The 23,327-nt window shown below is 40.0% G+C and overlaps 5 protein-coding genes across 9 annotated transcripts; 2 read left to right on the top strand and 3 right to left on the bottom strand.

Moving 5' to 3' along the window:
* Positions 1 to 127: 127 nt before the first annotated feature.
* Positions 128 to 2,364, top strand: LOC131666359 (protein yellow-like). The gene is made up of 3 exons (XM_058938971.1): positions 128 to 424; positions 557 to 1,311; positions 1,391 to 2,364. The coding sequence occupies exons 1-3, from the start codon at positions 417 to 419 to the stop codon at positions 1,858 to 1,860; spliced, it is 1,233 nt and encodes a 410-aa protein (XP_058794954.1). The 5' UTR covers positions 128 to 416; the 3' UTR covers positions 1,861 to 2,364.
* Positions 2,092 to 6,423, bottom strand: LOC131666357 (uncharacterized). Of its 4 annotated transcripts, none has more exons than XM_058938968.1 (6): positions 6,293 to 6,423; positions 3,836 to 3,977; positions 3,632 to 3,771; positions 3,292 to 3,495; positions 2,844 to 3,135; positions 2,092 to 2,780 (listed from the first exon to the last, which is right to left on the bottom strand). In XM_058938968.1, exons 2-6 carry the CDS (start codon positions 3,953 to 3,955, stop codon positions 2,487 to 2,489), a joined length of 1,050 nt encoding a protein of 349 aa, XP_058794951.1. In that variant the 5' UTR covers positions 3,956 to 3,977; positions 6,293 to 6,423; the 3' UTR covers positions 2,092 to 2,486. The 4 variants fall into 4 exon arrangements, with proteins under 4 accessions (XP_058794951.1, XP_058794949.1, XP_058794950.1 ...); XM_058938966.1 differs by lacking the exon at positions 6,293 to 6,423 and adding an exon at positions 6,143 to 6,276; XM_058938967.1 differs by lacking the exon at positions 6,293 to 6,423 and adding an exon at positions 6,147 to 6,239.
* A 271-nt stretch (positions 6,424 to 6,694) lies between these two features.
* Positions 6,695 to 8,563, top strand: LOC131666372 (large ribosomal subunit protein mL39). Its single transcript, XM_058938996.1, has 3 exons — positions 6,695 to 6,968; positions 7,050 to 7,538; positions 7,935 to 8,563. The coding sequence occupies exons 1-3, from the start codon at positions 6,958 to 6,960 to the stop codon at positions 8,506 to 8,508; spliced, it is 1,074 nt and encodes a 357-aa protein (XP_058794979.1). The 5' UTR covers positions 6,695 to 6,957; the 3' UTR covers positions 8,509 to 8,563.
* Positions 8,564 to 8,684: 121 nt separating this feature from the next.
* LOC131666333 (uncharacterized) lies at positions 8,685 to 12,882 on the bottom strand. The gene is made up of 6 exons (XM_058938924.1): positions 12,840 to 12,882; positions 10,406 to 12,514; positions 9,910 to 10,332; positions 9,468 to 9,835; positions 9,162 to 9,363; positions 8,685 to 9,072 (listed from the first exon to the last, which is right to left on the bottom strand). The coding sequence occupies exons 2-6, from the start codon at positions 10,597 to 10,599 to the stop codon at positions 8,913 to 8,915; spliced, it is 1,347 nt and encodes a 448-aa protein (XP_058794907.1). The 5' UTR covers positions 10,600 to 12,514; positions 12,840 to 12,882; the 3' UTR covers positions 8,685 to 8,912.
* Positions 12,883 to 17,457: 4,575 nt separating this feature from the next.
* Positions 17,458 to 22,974, bottom strand: LOC131666375 (uncharacterized). Of its 2 annotated transcripts, XR_009302089.1 has the most exons (4): positions 22,940 to 22,974; positions 20,543 to 21,359; positions 19,273 to 20,432; positions 18,840 to 18,947 (listed from the first exon to the last, which is right to left on the bottom strand). XR_009302089.1 is itself a non-coding variant. In XM_058939003.1 (3 exons), the coding sequence occupies exons 2-3, from the start codon at positions 18,922 to 18,924 to the stop codon at positions 17,624 to 17,626; spliced, it is 1,194 nt and encodes a 397-aa protein (XP_058794986.1). In that variant the 5' UTR covers positions 18,925 to 18,947; positions 19,273 to 19,939; the 3' UTR covers positions 17,458 to 17,623. The 2 variants fall into 2 exon arrangements, 1 of the variants encoding a protein (XP_058794986.1); XM_058939003.1 differs by lacking the exons at positions 20,543 to 21,359; positions 22,940 to 22,974 and adding an exon at positions 17,458 to 18,079 and having other exon boundaries at positions 18,187 to 18,947; positions 19,273 to 19,939.
* Between the last annotated feature and the right edge of the window lie 353 nt (positions 22,975 to 23,327).

The raw sequence follows: 23,327 nt of genomic DNA, 5'->3' as shown, positions 1-23,327 counted from the left end.
TTTGTCGCACATCTGTGTCCTATCAGAAGCCAAGAATTTATCTCTGTCAATTGCATTATCTGCGCCTGTCGAGTATATATTGATAGCGCGCGCCAGACTAATGAACTTCGCGGTAGCTCCGACGCCAATAACAAGCCGCTCTGTTTTATCTATCGACGGCATTTACGCGCGATCAATGCCACCCGTATTGCGTTGTACGAGAAGTGCGCTATTTTAAAACTGACTCGCTTTCCTTGAGTCGGCTGCGATCGGCAATCATTCCGCAATAAAATCCAAAGTGTAACTGGCATAACATTGCGTAAAATACGGCAGTGAGAAATAACGGCACAGCGCGAACATACAGCAGGTGTACGAGCAGCAACGAGCTGCGCTCGGTCTTCGTCATCTCGCATCTCGTCGTCGGGAAACGAGCGATCATGTTGAGGTAAGTTCGCATCGAAGCGCATATTGCTGTTTCACATCGAACAATTTTTCGCCGATTGCGTGGCTAAAAGACGACATATTTGCCCGAGCAAAAGTAATCAAACGATAAAGTAGTATTTCGATCGATTGGCAGCTTGTCGATTGCTATTTTGCTAGCGACGGCCGCGTCGCATCTGCAAGCGCAACAAGTTGCGTTCGAATGGAAGTACCTGAACTTCAGCTGGCCTTCGACGCAGGCTTACGAGGATGCCGTGAAGGACGGCTCGTACGTGCCTGCGAATACAGTGATCACGGGAATCAAAGTCCACAAGGGCAACGTGTACTTGAGCCTGCCACGCTGGAAGCGCGGTATTCCGGCGACTCTGGCAGTGCTGTCGAAAAGCGCCGAGAAATCGTCGCCCCTTTTGCAGCCGTATCCCAACTGGCGAATGCAGAAATTAGACGACTGCGCGGCCTTTCAATATGTGCAGAGCATGGAAATCGACCCGCAAGGTCGCATGTGGGTGTTGGAGAACGGCCGCACTGAATTTAGGACCGACAATCCGAGAACCAAGTGTCCGTCGCGATTGGTCATTCTTGATCTTGAGAGCGACGGTCAAATTCTGCTAGATTACGAGTTTCCTCAGGACGTGATAAGCAAGGACTCGGTATTTCTCAATGATTTGGTGCTGGATCACGAGGATGGCGGCTACGCTTACATTACCGATCAGGACAGCGAGAAACCGGGAATCGTCGTGTTCTCATTGAAGGACAAAACATCGTGGAAAGTTAGTCATGATAGATCTATGAGAGCTGCCAAGGAAGCTGTCGAGTACAAGTTTGAGGATAATGTAATGACGATCGAAGGTCCTGTGGATGGGATTGCACTTTCCGCAGCCTGTGCGCACGGTAGGAACGGTCATTTTCAATAACGACAAGTATCTCTATTATCTAATTGGAAAATTACGAATTTTTATTTCTCCAACAGGCAATCGAATTCTGTATTACACTCCTCTGTCGTCTTACGAAATATTCTCCGTTCCCGTGCGCGTATTGAAAAGCCGTAAGCTTTCTACGGAAAATGTCGATAAACACATTACACTCGTCGGCAGGAAGCCGTCGCAAACTGATGGCATGGTAGTTAGTGCTGACGGATTGCTGTACTTTGGCCTTCTAACTAAAAGCGCCGTGAGCTATTACAACACGACGTCGAGTAGGAGTCTCACGGAAAACCAACGAGTCTTGTATCAAGACAAGGCAACAAATCAATGGCCTGATACTTTTGCTATGGACGAGGAAGGTTGGCTCTGGTGGACGCCCAATGCTCTGCAAAATTATTTCGCTGACAAGCCAAACGATCGTGCTGTGAATTATCGTGTCATCAAACTGAAGACGTCCAGCAAAAGTTATCAATATTACGAGGATGGCAGTTATCCGGAGTTACCGAAAATTAACTAAAATCATTTTTTTTCTTCGAATGCAAAGCTATATACAATCATCTCGATAAACTGTATGACAAATTTTGTTAATAATTTATTTTTGAACGTCATATACTTCTTTTTGTTGTTATCTTCGTTTGAAAACACCGATGCAATGTCATTTCGCGATGTAACAATTAATTTGTCTTGTTGTTTTTGACGATCTTCGAAGACTACAGTTGAGAAAATTAAATTGATGAACATTTTCAGATTTTATCCTCGTCATCAGTTTAAATCGTAACAGATTACTGAATTATTTTCGCAGAATTTAATAAAAAAAAAACATAGAACGGTATGATTAATAAATGCGTCTTTTTATATATTCAGGTGTGAAAAGATTATCCAAAATCCACAATACGAAGATGAGATAATCTCCTTGCGAGATAACAAAATAAATTATTCGATGTAAGTGGTTTGATGTATTATATTGTAAATGTTACGATATATTTCCGCGGTAAATGAAATAAGACTTATGAAAAAGGGATTTAACTACTGCTCTAATTTCATTGAAAACAAATATGATTGCACTGTAGGTTATACAGAGCGCGTAACGTGAAAATGTGAAAATCCAATATGCGAAGGTTCAATATACATAGAAAGCGATGTTCATTCAGCAATGCGCACTGATAGCTTATCCGCTTCGACCACGAGATTGAATTGCTTGTAATGCTTCAAATTACTCATCGCCTTCTGCCGCCATGCCTCGTAGCCGAGCCTGTAGTAAGGGGGCAAGCCTTCGAAATTGCCCGCGCTCGCAAGTTCGTCGTTGTACGCCCATTGGGCTGAGGAAAGTTTATGGGCATGTCGTTTTTTTGGTGTTTTTAATTTGGCATCCTCTAGCATTACAGCCTTGGATGGTAGTCGCGCCTCTTCTTTCAGCAGCGCCAGGAAATATTGGATCTGCAAGAAAAATTATCGTTATAAAATACCTGTATTTGATATAAATTAATCACTATGAGATACCTGCACGTGAAACAAGGGAAAAGGCACAACAAGCATGGGCACTCCAAGGAGGCACATCGTCGGATGCTCTACGTTGATCAAGTGTTTGTACAACGGTGATACATAATTGTCGTCCACGCGGATGTCGCAGCTTGCCTCGAGGAACGGGTACACAAATTGATAACCTGTGCAAAGCAGCAGTACGTCTACGTTTCCTATTCGTTCGCCGTCTCTCAGTACGAAGGCCTTGTCTTCGTATTTTTCAACTCCACGGACTTCGTTGAATCCCAGACAGTTGCGTTCGTTTGCTAGCCTTCAAATGTGATTAAATTTTTTTCAACTCCGCGGTACATTTTAAAGAACAAAAAACAAATTTCAGTTTATAAAAGTGAAAAAGTTGTTAGCTTTTGGAACATCCAAAAATAATGTTGCAAGTTATTTGATTTCGAAGGTGATATTAAACACATACCTTTCTTTATTGTGACTGAGGTAGACTTGTGACGCATGGCCTGACAATTCGAAAGCAATATCGATTCCTGAGCTTGAGGCTCCTAGTAATATTACTGTTTTGCCAGAAAATGCCTCTGCTGTTCTGTATTTGTGACTATGGATAATCTGCCCATGAAAATTACTGATACCAGGAATCGATGGAATATATGGTTCGAAATAATGACTGTAAAAAAAAACAAAATAAATTACTTGCATAATTTCACTAAAAAATTCAACGCGTAGATATGGCTACCACAGGGGCTTTGTTTCATCTATAGCTAATTGTTATTAATCGTAAAATGGAACTTCACAACATTTACCCATTGCAAACGATGATTGCATCGAAAACCTCTTCTTTCGTTTCCCGGCTCTTGATATTTCTTACTTTGACTTTCCATTTTTCCGAATGACACTGCTCTGTCGACGGAACCAATTGGACGCTCTCCACTAATGTATTCAACTACAAATTCAAATTTTCGATGAACTAGCAAAGACAAATTATTAACTGTTATTCTTGTTTATACCTCGATGTATTGTCGTAAATTGAATCTCCGTGCATAGTCTTTTAAGTAGTTTAGAACGGTTTGATGTGAGACACAGCTTTTGTGTTCTCCCTTCATCACAGGAAAATCTGGAAAGCTCATTATCTCCTTCGGCAAATTTGTTCTAATAAAAAGTAAAATATCTAATTGTGAAATTCTTGAACGGTTAACAAACGATAGACTTCTTAATTTCCAAGAGTGTAGCTCTGCGAAAAAAAGTCTCACAATGACGTAGAAAAAATTGCGTTAAAACTTTCTCAATGTATTACATTCAAAAATATAAGGCATTATTTTTTCTAATCGTGAGAGCTTTCTCTTAATAGCAATACTAATGAAGGAAACCTTATTTTTGCAATGAATATTCGATATGTTGTTAATGACCATTTTCAAGGATTATCGGTACTTGTTACAATAATCAAGAATAGCTGCTAATGGATTATGCGAGAAATATTCAAAAATATTGTACAGATATTAATAAGCGTTGAAATTACGATAATTGATAATATGAAAATTGATTTTGTAAATTTAATATTACGTTGAGTTGGGCATTAGTTGCAGAGAAAATAAAAAATTTCGCTTGGTTTCAATTTGAAGGAGCGCTCCTACTTTTCTCGAAACTCGGCTGCAGTTGGCAATCTGCGCTCTCCCACCCAACCATCTGATAGCATGCTATAGTACAAAGCCGTTAATTAATTATTCTTGTGTTTGATGATGAATACGAGTACAGACTAATGGTATTTTAATTTAGCGACACGTAATAAAAGTATTAGTGACGCATTTGACAGTCTAGTTAAAAAGAAAAAATTTTATGTGCAATGTCAATGATCTAATCAAATTTACATTCTATTAATTGCTTAACGAAAAATTACAATTTTTTAAAATGTCGTACATGTAATTCCATTCGCACCATATTATTTATTCAAAAAAATATTTCGAATGATTGCTACCAAATGATATACGTAAGCTACTGTTGGTATCACGTTGCACTCGAGCTTATTTATATCTGCGTTTAAATTGTAACACTCGAACATAAAAAGCGCAGTTTCTATTGAAATTAGTTGGTACTTTAGCTGATTGGCATTTAAATATTCAAAAAATTTGTTAATTGGAAATTATAATGTTTAATCATTACTTAATAATTTATACCAAATCCGACGTCTACCGAATAAATCATTGAAGATAATTTTTTTGGAAGATCGCACTTTATAAAGAAACTAATTTATTTAATTGTACCACAATTGCATTCAGGAAGCTTCAAACTAGGCGCTGAGTTTTTTCGGGATACTCTATTCATTTTTGATAGAACGTCAGGTCTATGAAGTTGCCTTCGTAAAAAGTAGCTCAAAATTTCGTGTTTTTTTCCTTCTGATCGCTGTTACAACTTTGCTACTTAAGCTAAACTGATCGCTGACAAATCAATTGACACGCAAAACAATAAGCTTTAACGCTATTTTTTCTACATCATTATGCGATTTTTTCGTGCGGAAAGCAAGAAGCCTATCATTTTTTAAACGATAGTAATTAATGTTTCCCAAAAGTATTATCCAATCGGACCTCAGATTTTTATACATGCTAGAATGCACAGGAAGACCACTATCATCAAGACCAACATTATCAGTGTAAATCCATGTGCCGCCAATGTCTGACGATTTTTCGAACACTGACAATTCAAATTTGTGCGAGTTTGCCGCCAAGTGACGTGCAGCGCAAAGTCCAGCCGCACCTGCTCCGATTACACACACTTTCATATTTTTCTTTTCTTTTGACTACACTTTGATACACCGTTGTATCAATTATTATGTTTACTCTCACAAAAGATGCCTGGTAATATGTATGTATTTGTACTGCTAGTTTTATTGGAGAACAACTCCAACCGAAACTACCTGTTGTCTGCCTTAGAGAATATCGTTTGATAAGCTTAAACAACTATAACCATACTGAGAACGATATGATCATATGACTACCGATTTGCTTTCGCGAGTTTTGATAATGAATTTTTATTGAGCCATTATCTTTCGTTTAGATAAATTATTGTGGGGAAATTAACTCGGACAAATTGTTTTTTTCCGTTATCGCTTTAACGTGTTAGGGACTGAAAATCAAATTTGTCAAATGATTGTATGTTGATTCCGTTATGCAACCTGTCCGTAAATTTTCTCCCTCGCTCTCTCCCTTTTTTCGTGGAAGTTGAACGGTTGTAGGGGAGGGAGCCGTAGGAAGCCGAATTTATAAAACTAGGCTTGTCCCTTGTTTCGTGGAGAATTGCACGTTAACCTTAAACAATCCTACCTACTGATAACCATATTACTATCTATTGTTCGTCTTCATAATGAAAGCTTTACGGTTCAGCACATTCTTACAGCAAATCTTGCAAATACATTTGTTACCACATATTGATCTATTATTAACTTTGTGCTTAGAAATAGGAAGTGTAAATACCACGAAATAAATATCACTGACGGATACATATACAAAGCGACGAGTAACATACGTGTGAGATATTATAAGTAGGGACTATCTATTACAAATTGTAATGCAAACTTAACACAGAGGAACATGCTACGTCGTCACAACTTCCCCCCAGCAGAACTAACGGGCCGCTGTAGACCCGCTCTCTCGTTTTCCGAAATTCTTAATCAAAACTTACTTTTATATTCCGTATTTTACATCTTGGAAAACAGTTGATCCATCTATTAATTATCATAAGACTACATATATTTTTTTTATAAAAATAAATTGAATGACGAAAGTTTCGCACTAGGCTCGATCAATATCTAGAAATCTTCGTTGCCGGCTAGACAAGGAACGCACAATTGTTATAATGTACAGTCTCCATGTTTTCTTATGAAAACGAACGAAACGAACGAAAACGAAGGTTAACGCGGTGGAATCCCTATGAGCACACGAGCTAGTGATTATTACTTGTATCAGAGGAATTTCATGAATTTATTCCATAACTATTTATAATTACATTGATTTTAGCTATTTAAATATATGGGCTGTTAATTAAATGTTGAGTTGTGCAAGATCAAATGGTTCATCTGTCGATTAGGTGCATTCCAATAAGCCACAAATATAACCTTTGAATCCAATTAAGTTTCACAATGTTGCGAGGGTAATTTTTTAATCATACATGCTACGTATTTTCGCCCTAATCTTTATCGATATATTGATACTTATTATTAATGAATTATAGATTCACAAGAGTTTGCCGTGCTGGGCTTCGGGCTTATACTCAAATTCGACACTCGAGTAAGTCCACCAAGCCAACTACATCAATCAAAGATGAATGGAGAAAAAGAAGAAACCTCATATTTGACAATGAGAAGGATCGGCAACATGGAGATGTTGGACGAGTTGAAAAAATATCTGTGAACTTTATACCAACTAGCAATGAGGAAAGCGAAATTGAATTAGCAATGAACAAAAATATGTCAACACCAGATGAATGTGCTCGACACATGTCAGAAGGTATTCAAAAAACAGCAGCTTTAGCTCTAGTCAATGGTCAACCTTGGGATATGCACAGGCCATTAGTTCAAGACTGCAAAGTAAAACTACTTACAATGCAAATGCCAAGAGACTCAACGGCACTGAATTCTGCTTTTTGGCGTACATGTTCATTTTTGCTTGGAGCTATGGTTGAATCTTCTTTCAAAGACAATATACAGTTGTATCTTCACAGGTATGTTGTACATCTTATCAGTTGTTACAAAATTTTAATGTATTTGATTTGCAGTTGTTGATGTAATCATTTACACATAAAATTTGCAGAAAAGTTATCTTGAAATGTAAAAGTTTTGGACAAAATTTCATCGACAATCTTTTAAAAAATACCTTATTCACTATAGAAATTATTAAAATAAAGTTTAAATTTGAGTTGATTTAATTTTTACTTTTACTCATTCTTGTTACTCTAATTTGAATATTTACTTCTATTTTACTCTCAAAAACTTATGGAATTACTTTTTTCATTGGTCATATTAAGAATAGTAATGTTAAAATACTGTTACTTCTTTATTATTATTACAAATAATTACTTTCAATAATGATTGTACTAAAATTGAACTGACATTTATAGCTTTCCACGACCCAATATACGCTCAGGCAGCTTTGTATACGATGTGATTTTGGACTTGCCAGATTGGAAACCTACAAATTCAGAACTGCGTGCCTTATCTGCTCAATTTGTAAAATTGACCAGAGAAGCTCTACCTCTAGAGCGTCTTGAAGTCAGCGAACAGGTGGCACTGGATATGTTCCAAGACAACCCATATAAAACTAAGCAAATTCCGGAAATAGCACAAATGAACGAGAATAATTCAGTAATTCTGTACCGTGCTGGTGAGCACATCGACATAAGTAAAGGTCCCATGGTAGGTAACACCAGTATTATTGGTCGAGCAACTATAAGCGCCATTCACAAAGTCGAGTCCGATGAAACGGACAGGATGTATCGCTTCCAAGGAGTAGCTTTGCCGCAAGGAGTTTATTTGAATCACTTTGCTTATAATATTTTGGAAGAAAGGTCCAAGAAATTGAACGATCTGATGTGGATGCCAATCAATATAAGCGAGGAGTCGAATGACTACCAACCTACCTTTAAACAACTTGAAGAAAACGAGGAGCGCGACAGCCTTGTTGCTAAGAATTAGATTTCGCACTTTGCTTTGTTATTATTTATATATCGTTGTAAATAAATTTCTATTGTATACTATTGTTATTGTTGTTTTGTAAAACCTGGGAGAAAGATTTATTAAAGAGTTAAATACAATATCGTTAGACGTGGTTCGCATAAAAAATAAGCAAAATGTTAGAAATAAATGGTTAGTCCGATTGTTGAATAAAAGCAGAAGAAAAAAAAATAATATAAATAAAAGGCACGAGAGCTTCGATTTTAAAAAATAAATAAAAACTAAGAATTAAAATGATCGTTGTACAGAGTAAAACTGTTTTCCAAATGCAAGTTAAAAAGAAAAAAGGACAGGAGGGGAAAAGTACTTAATAGAAAAGCGATTAAATTAAATTAAAAATTAAAATTAAAACTAGCAGCGGAGAGTCAGGGTTTTTGGTAGTGAGACGTGTTGAGTTCCCACACGTAGCGATTGGGCAGTCTGTTGTAGAAGGCCGCCGGGCAGTCGATGCTGAGGCTCAGGCAGAACTCCGGTCGGCTGCTCGCACACGTCGGGTGGTCGAAATCGTCGTACTTCAGCATCGACCTTTGCGGACACATGCTTATTCCTCGATCGTCTTGAAAGACGATCTGGCGTAGCAACGTTTTGGTCTGAAACGAGGGGAGGGCGAGTACCTGAGCGAAAGCGGAGCAAGTTCCGGCGAGCATCGCAATTCGACGTCGATGACAAGATCGTAGGAGGGCCTGTCCTCGGGCTCTTTCTTTCTCGTCCGCTCCCTCGACGAGGTCCGTCTCCAAGTATCCAAAACCTTGCCCTCGAACGCGCTTTCGTTCATGTGTCCGTAGTAATAAAATTTGCCAGCGTATTCGCCGTAGCCTGGAACAACGAGTAGCGGCATCGAGTGAGACGGCCAACGAACGCCGTGCTTGCCGAATGAGCCTGCACAAGCTACGCGAGTCGGATGAAAGCTAGTTGTTCACCGGTATAAGTGGAGCAGGTCGGGACTTTCGGGATCGGCAGCGAATGCCGAACGCTCATCAGCATCTCCATCTCGTAGTGCCTCTTCTCGAGCCGATGCTCGTTGAAGCTGCTCACGAGTCGCCTGAGCCTGAGGTACATGAAACGCTGCTGATCGCGCCACGACTTTTCGTCCTCGCGCGACTCGCTTTCCGGCAAGTCTAGGCAGGTGAACCACGAGCGCGCCATCACGTAGCGCAGCTTCATGCCGACCGTGGCGGTCGGCAGCTCGGCGTCGCGCGGCGACGGCACGCGCAGCTCCAGCAGCTCGCGACCCTCCAGCAGGCAGTCCAAGATGTCGATCGGCTTGCAGCCCGAGATCAGACTGTTTCTGCACGGACGGTCGGCTTGGCCGCGAGATCGAATGCTTGCGCTTGCTCGCGACCGGCCACGCGAGCCACTCACTTGTTGATCTTCTTCTCGGAGACCTTCTCGAAGTAATTCATGAACTTCTTGCACCTGACGGCGAAGTCGAGGATGCAGCCGGCTGGGCCGTCCCTTTCGAGCAGCACGGCAGGACATCGGACCGCCACCCTGAGCAGGCTGTCGAGCTCGTCGAGGAGCGCGCCGCCGTAGAAGCAGAGCCTGCCGTACTTGGGGTGGCGGCCGCCGAACGGATGGGTGTAGCGCGCGACTGCCGACCACAGCAGCCCCAGCTGGGCGTCGGCGTACTCGAGGTAGTTGCGCGCGCGCGCGAGCGTCGACCGGTCGAGCGCGTCAGAGCAGCCAAGCGCCCTCGCCTCGAGGCGCCTCTGCACCGAGCGCAGCCGCGGCCGCGACGACAGGAGGGCCGCGTTCAGGATGCTCGTGGCCACCGACGCGCACTTTCTGCGACCGAAGGTCGATGGGTGCACGGATGCGGACCGAGCGCCGCACTGGCAGGGGCCCTGCCCACACTCACCTGGACACCAGCCGCAGCGAGGCTGCGATTTCCTTGTACGGCAGCATTCGGAAGATCATCTCGAGAACCTCCGGCGGCAGACTCTTCCACTCGCAGCGGCTCGCTGCTCGCTCCTCGTCGCGTTCTCGCTCCACCTCCTCCGTCTCTTTCGCGGCGGCGCATTCCTTCGACGCCGGCCCGGCTGGCGACTGCATGCGTCCGCGTTTCTCCGCGAGCCGCTGGCCTGTCGGTTTCACCGCTGCGCTCCAAGTCGCGGGGTTAGGCACTCCGCCTCGCCGTGCGACTGCCAGCTCGCCGACTTTGCTTCCTTCTTCGGCTCCCGCTAGAGTCTCCGATCGATCAAATCCGACGTTCGGCTTTCGCTGACCACCGGCTTGACTCTGTGAGAGAGGCAGTGGCGACCGCGAACTTTTCGATTGCGTTAAAAAACCGATGCTTATTGCTCATCGACCGACTGTTCATTGACTGTCGGCCAATGAGCAATAAAAAACAAATGCTACCGATGATTACAGACTGTTTCATGGAATTTTATTCTTCCGACAATAAGCAATGGATTTTCATTTCCGTTTCGACATTTAAGAGCCACTTTATTTCCAGTTATTGTTGCACAATAAATAATTCATGTAACAAATACGCCAAGCTCAAAAGTAAGTACGCAAAAAAAAAGAAGTATTTAAAAATATTAATGCTACCCTTTGATACATTTCGATTTTCAGTGCATGCGATATATCGAGATCTTATTGCTTGTAGAAATTATACAAGCATTTGAAATGTTGAAAACAAAAATGAAATTGAGGTATATATATTCAGTAAGATCGGTTTATTCTATCCTTTCGTTATTCGGCTAATTTGCATTTGTCTTGCGAAGAGCGTAAAAAATTATTCGAGGGTATCGAAACACCTGACATCATGTAGATCAACCTCGTGCTCATCCGTGTAAGACAGCTGTTCCGTAACAAGGCAGTATTCCTTGCCCGCGATGAATCCACTGACATCCCAGTGAGAGTAGGGTGTGTAAAACATCGGTTGGCGCTTGTACTTTTCGAATCTGGCGTCAATTTTGCCAAGATCGTGAGACTTGATGAGCGTCCCTTCGTCGTCGTAAACCAGAGCGACAATATTTTGGTCGACGGCGAAGCCAATGTAAATTTTGCCGCTGGTTTTGTCAACGTCGTAGGAGACGCTGGAGATGGGCTGCGAATGCGGTTCGACGGTAATTTTAATCGGAGCGCGAGTCTCTAAGTCTTCGTCCATTGCCACGCAGTTGATCTCCTTGTACGCGCTGATGTCCATCAGCATGTTGTCGTATTTTTTGCTACAAATGCCTACCGTCGCAGCGTCGGCCGCATTTGTTTCGACTAAGGTATCCACGGGATAGTCGACTTGCGTTTCTTTCAACACGTTCATGTTCGTGTTGTCAAGTACCCTCAGAGTTGCTTTGTTGCCTTCCATGTTCTGTGCATAGATGTATTGATGACGGCCAAATGTGCCCATACGAAAGGGATATGGAAATCCATCCCTGCTGGGTTTCGGCGCTGGGATTTGTGGTGCCGCCTTCGTCGATCTCTTTCCATCGTTTGAGAATCGGCAGGGCGCGCACGTGTCCATTTGCGAGAAGAATAAATCAACGTTATTCTCTTGGACCAGCATGTCCGGCAGGGAGTTCGACATTTTCGCAAGCGGGACGTCGGCTTTGCCGAGGCTACACGTGTCGAGATTCACGATCAACAGAGTGTACTTGGTTTTGTCTTGGCCGTCGACCTTTTTCACGCCGTGTTCTCCCAGAATATACATCAATCTATTTTTCACGGCAACTTTCGTTTCGCCTTCAATGGAATCGTTACCAGGATCGATGGCAATGTCACATGGCTTGTTGTTCGGATCGGAAGAGTTGACACGGACGTTTGATTTGGTCACTGACACTGTCCACAATACATCAGAGCCTTTGTGGGCATCGCCGCACGCTACAGTTGTTGATTTCGGCATGGTTACCGTCAGATGTCGAGATATCTTTGGTCTTTCCCCAGGCACGCATTCTGCTATGAATACCGTTGCGCACAGCAGTACGCTGATTGTAGCCAGATTCATCGTCGTACCAACAAATGCGATCTCCGGAAAGAATTTTAATTGAATTATTATTATCGTACCTTAAAGTCACTGAAAGATGTAAGTTCAAATACTTGTGAACATGATATTTTCTGATGCTACGAATTTACGACGTTTTATTTCTAAACTAAGAACTTAAGGTGGTAATTATAGACTTAATTGTATAAAATAAAAATTTTTGATTTTATCATGACTTTTTCATTTAAAGTATTAGTTAATTAATTAACGGCGTCAAGACAAATGAGTAAAAATTTTATTATCATTCGAAGGTACCTCAAGTTCGTTTTACTGTAGTCAATAACTCAATTAGGAATAATTCAACACTTACCAAGCAGTTAGAAATTCCTTTGTTTCCGTGACGAAGATTAATTAGAGATGACGACTAATACTGGAACACTGACTATTTATATCGAAATTATTATCTACAACTTTTATTAAAACTTCTCAATAAAAAGATAAGATAAATCAACTTGGTAGTAATTCGATCTTTTTACTATTATGATGAAATCCATGACAGTTAGGAAAGTTTACGACGATAACCAAATATTTTATATCAATTTTTGCACTGATTATTGATATTATTCAACAGAATACTTTTGCTTATTCGGCTATAGTCATAAAAATTAGGAATTATGAGAATTGTACGTTTTTTGATTCTAATAAATTTGAAGATTGATAAATAAATGAATTTTTCGGTCATATTTCTAATCAAGAAAATACTTTGTTAATCAGTCTGCGTTTTCTTTTTATATGTATCATCAATAACTGAGAAAAAGACAGTTACTTCAAGAGACATATCTACACTAAATAACAAAGTTAATACTGTAACAGTTATGTGTCTCACTCTTTTGATAAGCATGGTTTTATCGGCTGAGTTCATTGCGTACAAATATTGATTCTGTATGATTTGATTCTGCACAACTTATTAAATGTTCTCATAATAATATTTCAATTGAACAAAAATCATAAAACAATACTTATTAGCAAAGAAGATATTACTGAGCACGTAAACTTTCTATAGAAAATTCGATTGGAAAGCAACTGGTCCAAAGTATTCTATATAAAACATTTTATTTTAAGAATAAATAAATATTTAAAAAAGCTATATGCTCAAGACTCTGCTCATTATTAACAAATGATCAAATGTACAATTACGTCATGTAGTATATTTTATGCTAATTAATTTTTTATTAATTTTCATCTGATATGTGGATGCAGAATTAAGCTTTATTTGTGCTTTTACAGCATGATTTTTATTTGTAATGTAAAATAATACTGCAAGTGTACTTAATGTAATATAGTGAAAATTATATAATTTCAAAATTTATAAATAATATTTTGTACTGTTGGCAATGCAAACCTTTTGATTTGTATAATATGTGTGAGTGTATGTGTGTATTTTTCAAATCAAAATTCGCATTTAGTTTTCTTTAAATTATGTCGGTTTAAAATCAGACTTCATCTTCAATAATACTAAATCTTGTAACGAACGGACTTCTGTTAAAACCATGATAGGAGACACGAGAAGAATTCGGCAGTGGTTGAGTTTAGGTAGCGTAGAGACGGTGGAGAGCGGCACGCGACGTAAGATAAAAAGGCAGTATGGCTAGCAATTACGCGCGAGCCCTCTTTAATTCTGCTTCTGAGATATTGGTATTTACTTATCCGGTCAGTTAGTTAGTTTTTAGATGGCGATGGTTCTCTAACTGAGAGCCGATATCTCAATACACAAGCGCGATTTTCGTCATTATATGTGTGGGGCAGAAGGGCTCTCCTCGAGAAGCATTAGGTCTATTTAAGCATAGTCTTTTATTTGCTTCTCCGGAAAGAGAGACAGGGACCCTATAGTACCCAGGGTGTGCCAACCTGACCTACAGTTTAAGGTGGAATCCGATCCACCAGAGCCACAGTGTTAATCTTGGCCCATGCACTTTTCGAAGAAAGCCATTGGTACCCAGTCGAGAATCGAATCCCAGACGTTCTATCCAGTACCCAACCATCAACAGCTTGAGCGCATGCGCTTGGTGCAGAGAAGGTGATTTTGAAATCTTGAAAGAGCAGAAAATATTTCTATCTAGAACTAGAAATGAATATCTCCATGCACCTAAAATAGGTGGACATGAACATCATTACGAAAGGGAATCGGTTGTTTCTTTTGTGTATTTTATTTTTCAAAATTTGATTAATGAGAATTATCAGAAACTTAGAAAAGGACGAAACATGCAAAACGAGTAGAGATCGCTATCGTAAAAGAAGTCGAGAAGATCGTCTTAAATGTCATTACTGTTTAGATTGAAGCGAAAAAGTAATGTCATATGGGGGTGAGAGTTTTTGCTTGGTTAGAGATCTTGAGAGTCAGGAACGTAAATGAGCGAACATTGGGCAGAACCAAAAGACATAGTCTATGTTTTCTTAAACTTTAACATTGGGGCATTCAGGTGATTGCTCGAGATTTTTGCGTTAGAGTTAATGAGAGAAATGGTTAATGGGTAGAAGTTTGAAAAGGGTAGAAGTTTGAAAAGGGTAGAAGTAAATTGAGGGGGTTTCCGTTCCTGATAGCATCTTTAGCAAGATAGTCTGCTTTTTCATCGCTCTCTCTCTCTCTCTCTCTCTCTCTCTCTCTCTCTCTCTCCAATTAGAGCCTCTTTTCGTGCTCTGGTCTCACCCTGCTTTTGGCCGTGCGAGTATGGATAAAGTAGTAGGGTGTCCGGGGACGTGCTACGTGCCGCAGGTGTCGGTGTTCGCACTAGCCAGGAAATTTGAACGCCCGGGGTCTCTAAAGGGACGACGTGCATTGCCGACTCCGCAGGCGTTATTCCCCTGAAGCCGAGGAAACCAAGAGAGCCAGTTCGCGCAGCAGTAGCGCCGCGTTAGCGCTCCACCGAACCAATTATGGGGCCCACCAAGTGAGTGCGCTTATCATTGCGTGCGCCTGCTAAAATATTACTTTAGCTCGTGAATAAAGCGCGGCGTTGAATTGTTTTGGTTCCCTCTCTCTATCTCTCAAGTAGTCACAATTGTGCGTTTGGTTCACCTCGCGTACTGTGGGTAAAACCTCTCGGCCACATTGTGTTTTGATGTATTGCTGATCGAAAGACGCAAAAAAATCGATTCTTTTTCTTGCTTTCCAATCACGCTTGATGTTTGTCCTTTATCGACATCTACCCGATCTTCGCTTTCAATAAGAAATTGTATTTGATCTAAATCTAATCCCTTGTTTCATTCGTGTTTTCGCGCACGTTTTCAGCTAGGCGAAGCGTATACGCGGCAGTACCTCACAATCGCAAGCAACGGATCGAGACAGCAGTTAGCTTCGTATTAAGGCATTATGCATCAACAACGTTAATTTTAAACGAATAAATTTTATTATTTTTTCCCATTAACCTAGTTATATAACCTAGAGTAATAAAACCTGATAAGTTAGATGTTCATTTTATTTGGCACTCTTACAAAGATCGCCTTAAATATAGTATGTGTCTTAAAAAAAGAATAATATTTCCATAACAAAATTTATTATTATCTGAATAGAAGCTGCTAATTACTAAGATAAGTCTTTAATCGTCTCGATAGTTAAAGAAATTATTTTTTTTACTGAAAATCATAATAATATGCATTACTTCATTTTTATACATTATAATAAACATTATATTAATCTTTTCAAACATTTCTTTATTCTTGTTTGACTGTATTTTCTGTATAGAAAAGTATGAAACATATAGTTGATAATTCAAACTTGCAGAAAACGAATTGATCGTTAAAATTAATACATTGGCATTAGTCAAGTTGGTACAACGTTGAAAGTTAACTAGCTATAGTAGTAAAAATCTTAGTAATAATAATAAAATATTCTTGCAATGCAAATATTAAAAATCATATCGCTAACAATATTTGTTCTGGCTTATTTAAACCATAGCTAATTTTATAAAAGCTGAAATTATCGAGCAGAGTAAGCTCAAATGAATTGGCGATCGAAATACTATAGTGGTTCGGTCTTGTCGAAATTTCAATAGATTTCAATTACAACAAGTCAGGTATTCAGACACGGTGTCAAGGCTCCCAACCAAGCTGGTTTCAAGGCTTATTCCAATAATCCTCACGCTAACGAAATATTTCTGCCCGTGGGGTTTGGTGGTTTGAATGATCTGATTACCTAAGAAGTTGTTTAAGTATTTTTGTACACTAAATTGAAAAAAGGAAGTCAATTTCGATTGCATCCTTGAATGGTAAATTTTATTTTAGGCTAATTTATGTACACGAAGACGTTTATACTCGTAGTACTGTCGTCGATGAAACGAAAATGAGTTTGCAACACCGTTTAACGCTGGAAGAAACATACAAACTGGCAGACTATACCTACAACTTATGTTCGTTATCCTGGCATTAGACTGCCCCAACTAAGCCCATCTATAATTTAGAAGTGATCGAGAAAATCAATGGTTGGTGTCCGGCATGGATTACTTAAACGAGATCGATGTATCTCTACCGCAGCTTAGTAACTGTCGAATCTATGAATCTTCGACTTCTGGCGTGGACTAGTGGCAATTATCCGTATGGACAGCTCTACGTCACTACACTGCTAGAGTACGAACTGTTCAGCTACGAGAAAGAAATCAGGAGACTCGATGGTGGCATATTGAATTTGACGACGATTGTCAGGTCAAAGTAAAATACTATAGGGAAAATAATTCTCGAACGATATCTAAATTGATTGTCGATAATACGCATGTTTCTGTATGCGACGATAAATGCTCGCTTGATCGATTTAATGAGTCTGAAAAGTATATCCGACTCCACTGCCATGGATAATTATATAAAGTCGTGTGCCGAACGATCTCTTCGGCTGATTGAAAATGGATTGATTAGGCTTCTTATTAGTATCACTAAGTCGTTACTAGATAACATTCACCTAGAAGATAAATTGCAGATTATTTTTTATTAAATCAGTGTCGGACATATATAGCGTACTTGGACTTTAACCAACGATTTGCAAATATTTTGTGTCCTTGACAAACTGTAAGCCGCGAATGAATCATAGTTTTAAATAAAAACTGAGTAGTTCGTAATGCACGAGTAATAACATGTCATTCCCTGCACGATTTGCGATATAATGTATTATAAATATGTGAAACATTTAACTTGATGCAGAGGCGTCGAATAACTGGTAGTCACTTGTTCGATGACAATACAGTACTCGTCATCGAGAAGAAATCCTTTAACATCCCAGTAATCGTAGGCATCGAATTCCGTAGGTTCGTAATCAGGATACTGTTCAAACCTGCCATCGATCTCGCCCGCGTCGATAGCCTTCACGAGTTTGCCATCTTTGTCGTGGATGTAAGCTCGGAGTCTGTTATTCTCTGCGAAGCCGATGATCGACCTGCCTTTCTTATCAAATTCGTATGAAATACTCGAAATCGGCTGTGAATGAGGTTCTATCGGTATTCGTACGGTATTTGTTGCGTCCAAATTACAGCTAAGCCTGTCGCAACGGACTTCGGTGAAGGCGCTGATGTCGGCCATAAAGTCATCGTATTTCTTGATACAGACACCCAAAAGTTGGATGGATTTCTACAAATTAAGTTAAAATTTAAAATTTAATATATCGATGGGAGTTGATTAGAGAGTAACGCAATTGAAAATCACGACAGAGGAAGTATTAAGTAATGATTTATTACCTTTTGCTTTGAAACTGCATGAACAGGAAAATCAATAAGCCTTTCCTTCTTGATGCTAAAGTCCTTGCCATCGAGCAGTTTCAACGTTGTCGATTCGATAGAAGCCGAAAAATTGTGACTATTGTAGGCGTAGAAGTAGGCATCCAACGAGTTCAAATAGTTAACGTGGAAGGGAATTCCAGGCGAAGTAGTCTCGCGTGGTATTTGCGGAGTGGAGCCTTGAGTTCTCAAGCCGGCGCTATCAAGCCGACAAGGCGCGCAGCTCTTCAAGCTAGGAAAGAACACATCGGTGCCAGTCCGATGCCTCACTATTCTCGGGAAGAAGTATCCTCCTCTATTGTCGTTGATCTCGGGAATGGAAGCCGACTGATAGCTACAAGTCGTCGGATCGAGCCTCAATATTGTGTATTTGTATTGATCGTCGCCACAGATACTTTTCACTCCCACGATAAAAATTTCGTCCTCGGTCGCTGCCACCTGCAAGCGACCTTGTGTCACATCCCTAGTTGCGTCTATGGCAATGTCGCACGCTTGGTAATTGCTACCCGTCGAGTTGATGTGGATGTGCGACTGATTTTTCGACACCGTGTACAGCTGCCCGTTCAACGGCACAGTTGACGAATTGGCCGTGCTGATTACTAGATTGCGCTTAATTACTGCTTTCTGCAAGTCGCACGAGGCTCTTAGAAATGTACTTGTGCACAGAATTAGAGCACCGAATCCAATTGCTCTCGACATGTTGATTTGTAACGATGACTAGCCTGTTGACCGAACAATTACGAAATTGAAAAGGGAGTTGGGCCAAAGTATGGCAATCAACACTAGCCCATAATTTGGATAGTCTGAAAAGAGTTAGAATGGGACGGTGTTCGTTACCGTGCTCCGGCTCATCTCCGACCATTTTTTATGCAACAAGTATTTCACGGTTGTTGATTCTTTTTCGGAGAAATAAATAAGTTTACAACTTAATTTTATTATATATATATATAATAATTTAGTCGATCAGATGTAATGACACGGATTAAAAGTACACGAAATGATGCAAAGGCAGGTGCTATCGAACAATAAAAATTTCATAATCATTACCAGAGTTCCAGTGTATTTTCTCTTCAAAAGCGACATATAAACTATGACTGAACGACTAGCTCGCTATAACAGTGACGCATACAACAAACTTATCCGTGCCATGTTCAGCTGGCAAGCTCAGTATCAAAAACAAAGATAAGCGAAAGTCAACAACGGCAAATGAAAGAAATATATATTTGAATAAAATTCAAAGTATGATAATAACAGCGGTACGATATGCGGTTTCTGTACTTTCTGCAAATTTTTCCTGTACAATGTTTTCCGTATTTTTGTCATTTACTTTTCCTTGGAATAATCATTTTTTCATCGTGATACATTCAAAAATTCAGTCTCTTTCATTGCAGATAATTGCTGTTTAAAAAATACCACACGAATGACAATTCTATAGTTGGTGGTGGAGATACTTTCATAAATGGTCGGAAAAAAATCAAACAGGTTATATTTATTCCAGTTTAACATTTTTTTATGATTGGCTCGTAACACGTTCATTCAAATCATTCTTGTTACTCTGATTCAGTGCGCTATTTATAAACTTTCATCGCTTATATCAGCACGAAAGAAAATATGAGAATGTTCAAGTTATTAAAAATTACATTGATATAAAGAATAAATTCGTGGCCAGTGAAAATAAAGTTTTATTCAGACGAGACAAAACACCTGGAAAAAATTGATCACTCAAAAAATCACAATCAACGTTTCACGTATTCCTTAACGTCGATACATCTAATTTGTCGTAGAGGAGTTGAAAATGAACGAGGAGACTGTTCGATAACAATGCAATACTGGTCGTTAAGGAGAAATCCATTCGCATCCCAGTCAGCGTATGGGGTGAAAAAATTAGGATCAAAATTAGGGTGTTCGTCGAATCTACGATCAACTTCTCCCGCGTCAATAGCCTTAATGAGTTGGCCAGTCTTGTCGTGAATATGAAGTCGGAGCTTCGAGTACTCGGCGAAACTAATGTAAGAGTTTCCTTCTTTGTCAAACTCATACGAAACACTGGAAACGTCGGCTGAACGGCGTCCTACGTGGATCCTAATAGTGCTCGCTGTGTCCAAATTCGAGTTGAGCCTGTCGCAACGGACTTCGGTGTAAGCGTTTCCGTCGGCAAAATGCTCGTCGCGAACCTTGGTACAGACACCTAAATATCCAATAGATTTCTGTAGGAAGAGAAACAATGAAACACGTTCATCAGTCGTAATGTGCGCGAATAATACAAAGTAAAATTGGGAATAAAATCATGGAAAAGTACAGCTCGTTGACCCATTACCTTTTGCTTGGAAACAGCATCAACCGAGAAATCGATGTTTCTTTCCTTCAAAGTGTTGAAGTTACTGCTGTCAAGAAGTTTCAACTTTATTATTTGAGCATTATCAGCATAATCATGAGCATCGTAGACGTAGAAGTAGGCGCAGATCGGCTCTACGTATTGCACGCGGTAGTGCTCAAAAAGAGAACTTCTAGGCGAAGGATTTTCGCGTGGAATTTGCGGCGTAGATTCGCTAATCGAGCCCAGGCTATTAACTCGGCAGGGTGCGCAGCTTTTCAGATGAGGAAAAAAAAAATCATTACCCGTCCGATGGCCTACTACCGTCGGCAAATCGTAATCCCCTTTGTAATCATCAATGATCTCGGGAATGAAAACTGACTGGTAGGTGCAGGCTATTGGATCAACTCTCAATATTGTGTAATTGTACTGATAATTGATGCTGTATTCATCGATTTGCGTTTTATTGATGCTCTGTATCCCCATGACGAAGAACTCATCTTCCGTCGACCTCACCTCCACGTTGCTACTAAAGACGTCTCTGGCGGGATCGATGGCGATGTCGCATGGCTCGTAATTACTGTCTGTCGAGTTGATGTGGATGTGCGATTGATTTTTCGTTATTTCGTACAACTGCCCGTTGAATGGCACTATCGATGCGTTAGCGGCACTAATTGTCAGATTGCGAACAATAATTGCTTTTTCCAAGGAGCACGACACTCTCAGAAAGACGCTTGCGCACAGAATCAGTGCGCCAGCGGCGATCGCTTGCGTCATAATGATTCACAGAAAAATAAAGAAATCTTGACAGTCTCGTCACCTAGAAAAATAAAAGTCGAATTAATTGCTTAATTGATGTCAGTTCCAAGTGAAACTGTATCGTTGGAAAGATGCAAGCGAATTAGGAAAAACCACATTTTAATCATGATTGGATAATGCGAATCAATTAACGCGATCCAAGCAACAAATTTAAAAAAATTTAACTGAAACCATGAATGACATAGTATCACGGTAAAAATCGACTCGCATTTAGTGCTATTGAATACAAGCTGAAATGTACTCAGTGAACGATGGTGGTTATCGATGACCTATCGAGGCAAGACTGGCCGGTCGCCTTGGTAAACTCTACCGTGAGAAGTCGCAACGACTTGCGTCCAACTTGATCACTGACTCTAACGAACCGCGGATTTCTCTTCTTATATATATTCTCAGCACACTGTTCGGACTGTCGAGTTGCGAGGGTCACTACGTGGAATCGACGGCACAGCCTTACCATGGTCGCGCTCTCTCCCTCTCTAACTTGAACTCTCTCTCTCTCTCTCTGTGAAATTCGGAATAGTTGTCGGACTGGGTTTCGCCGCGGAATAACAATTGATTGATATGTCCCTGGCTATTCCTGCCGCGCCATTTGGACGGGCTAAACAAATAATACTTTCGACTGCTTATTCAACAAATATTTCAATCGTTCGACAGACGGATATCTGCGGAACGGTGAAAAAATAAAAAATCTGCTGCTAATCGCATTAATAATAATGCATTAGAATTTCCGCGTGCAATCTGCATCATTGAAGTTTCCTTGTTTTAAGTCAAATTTAGGATATTCATGGATGTAGAAGCAGATCTAATTGAAACTTGTTGCTTGCTTTTGCTAATCAAGTGTATTTTCCATTAAACGTAGCAATAAACTCATGGACGATCATCATATTGTACAATGTAAGGGAATTAAAATATAGATACCGTAAATGGCTGTACTGGGTCTCACTATGTCTTTATCGGGATTTCCTATCAAACTATTCGTGTCTAACCAGTCTCGTGATATAATTCATATTTGTTGTATATCTATGTGCTATTCTAATGAGGACGAAACACCTGATTTTGGGATGAACTCGTAAGATCGTAGTAATCGTTGATTGTTATCGAGTATTTTCATTAAATTGGTCTGAATATGCGAATGTCTTGCATTTCAAATGGTAATAGAAGAAAAAATTTATTTTAATTAAGCTGAGCTGTTTAATGTCCCAGAAATGGCTTATTACGCGAGAAAATGTTGTTATTGCTTAACTTTTATATAAGGTTATTTGATTTCATTATATAAAAGATTTGGCGTGTATAATTATTTTTGTTATATGAGAAGTGTGGTTGGATATTTTCATAATTATATGGGTCGTCTAAATTACGCAGTTTGTCACATCTGAAAGTAATAATAAAATCGAAAAGTCAAAAGTGTGCACCCTTAAAATAATTGAATTATTGAATTTTGTCGACGGAATGATAAAATGCTATTTGTTAACTCAACGCGAGGGGCTCGCTTCGATTAAATTGATAAGGATTGTCTAAACAGGAAAGAGCACTATGCAAATACAAAGACATATTTTGTCAAGTAGGCCTATTACTATATACCATTACAACAAGTGACGAGCCTTGGCATAGTAAACGCTCATAGAGCCAAGAGTGCGTGGAGTATCCCTGCTTGCAGTATGCTCGCTCTATAAAGGTTTTTTGACGTCAAATAAAGCTTCTTATTTTTTCCTTCACTTTTTATTCGTGAAAATTTGCACCGGTATTCGATCGAGCTACATCGAATAACCAGAGAATAGTTTGAAAAATCGAATTAAGCGATGGAAAGATCACGAAAAAACAGTATTCACGACTCATCGGTATGTAGTCGAAAAATGTCGAAGAAAAAAAAATGAAATCACGACCATCGCTCGAAGTGATTCGAGAAATCCGTAGCATCAATTGAATAACCGACTGCTCGAGAGAAGTAATCGTTTGCTTCAATCAAGAA

Source organism: Phymastichus coffea, unplaced genomic scaffold (genome assembly GCF_024137745.1).
Source record: "Phymastichus coffea isolate CEN01 unplaced genomic scaffold, Cenicafe_Pcof_1.1 PCOF00058, whole genome shotgun sequence".
NCBI lineage: Eukaryota > Metazoa > Arthropoda > Insecta > Hymenoptera > Eulophidae > Phymastichus > Phymastichus coffea.
The sequence above is the reverse complement of the archived record's forward strand: the minus strand, read 5'-3'. Positions and strand labels throughout refer to the sequence as shown.

What these genes read in the sequence shown, in the direction of transcription:
- LOC131666333 (XM_058938924.1), bottom strand. Translation starts at nt 10,599, where the DNA reads ATGCAGTCGCCAGCCGGGCCGGCGTCGAAGGAATGCGCCGCCGCGAAA. An exon ending in TCCGAGAAGAAGATCAACAA is followed by an intron (nt 9,836 to 9,909) that starts GTGAGTGGCTCG and finishes CCGTCCGTGCAG; the next exon opens with AAACAGTCTGATCTCGGGCT. An exon ending in CTTGCTCCGCTTTCGCTCAG is followed by an intron (nt 9,073 to 9,161) that starts GTACTCGCCCTC and finishes GTGTCCGCAAAG; the next exon opens with GTCGATGCTGAAGTACGACG.
- LOC131666372 (XM_058938996.1), top strand. An exon ending in ATACAGTTGTATCTTCACAG is followed by an intron (nt 7,539 to 7,934) that starts GTATGTTGTACA and finishes TGACATTTATAG; the next exon opens with CTTTCCACGACCCAATATAC.
- LOC131666359 (XM_058938971.1), top strand. An exon ending in TTCCGCAGCCTGTGCGCACG is followed by an intron (nt 1,312 to 1,390) that starts GTAGGAACGGTC and finishes TTTCTCCAACAG; the next exon opens with GCAATCGAATTCTGTATTAC.
- LOC131666357 (XM_058938965.1), bottom strand. Translation starts at nt 5,601, where the DNA reads ATGAAAGTGTGTGTAATCGGAGCAGGTGCGGCTGGACTTTGCGCTGCA. An exon ending in GCAATCATCGTTTGCAATGG is followed by an intron (nt 3,496 to 3,631) that starts GTAAATGTTGTG and finishes TTTTTTTTACAG; the next exon opens with TCATTATTTCGAACCATATA. An exon ending in TTCCCTTGTTTCACGTGCAG is followed by an intron (nt 2,781 to 2,843) that starts GTATCTCATAGT and finishes TTTTTCTTGCAG; the next exon opens with ATCCAATATTTCCTGGCGCT.
- LOC131666375 (XM_058939003.1), bottom strand. Translation starts at nt 18,924, where the DNA reads ATGTCGAGAGCAATTGGATTCGGTGCTCTAATTCTGTGCACAAGTACA. An exon ending in ATGCAGTTTCAAAGCAAAAG is followed by an intron (nt 18,080 to 18,186) that starts GTAATAAATCAT and finishes CTTAATTTGTAG; the next exon opens with AAATCCATCCAACTTTTGGG.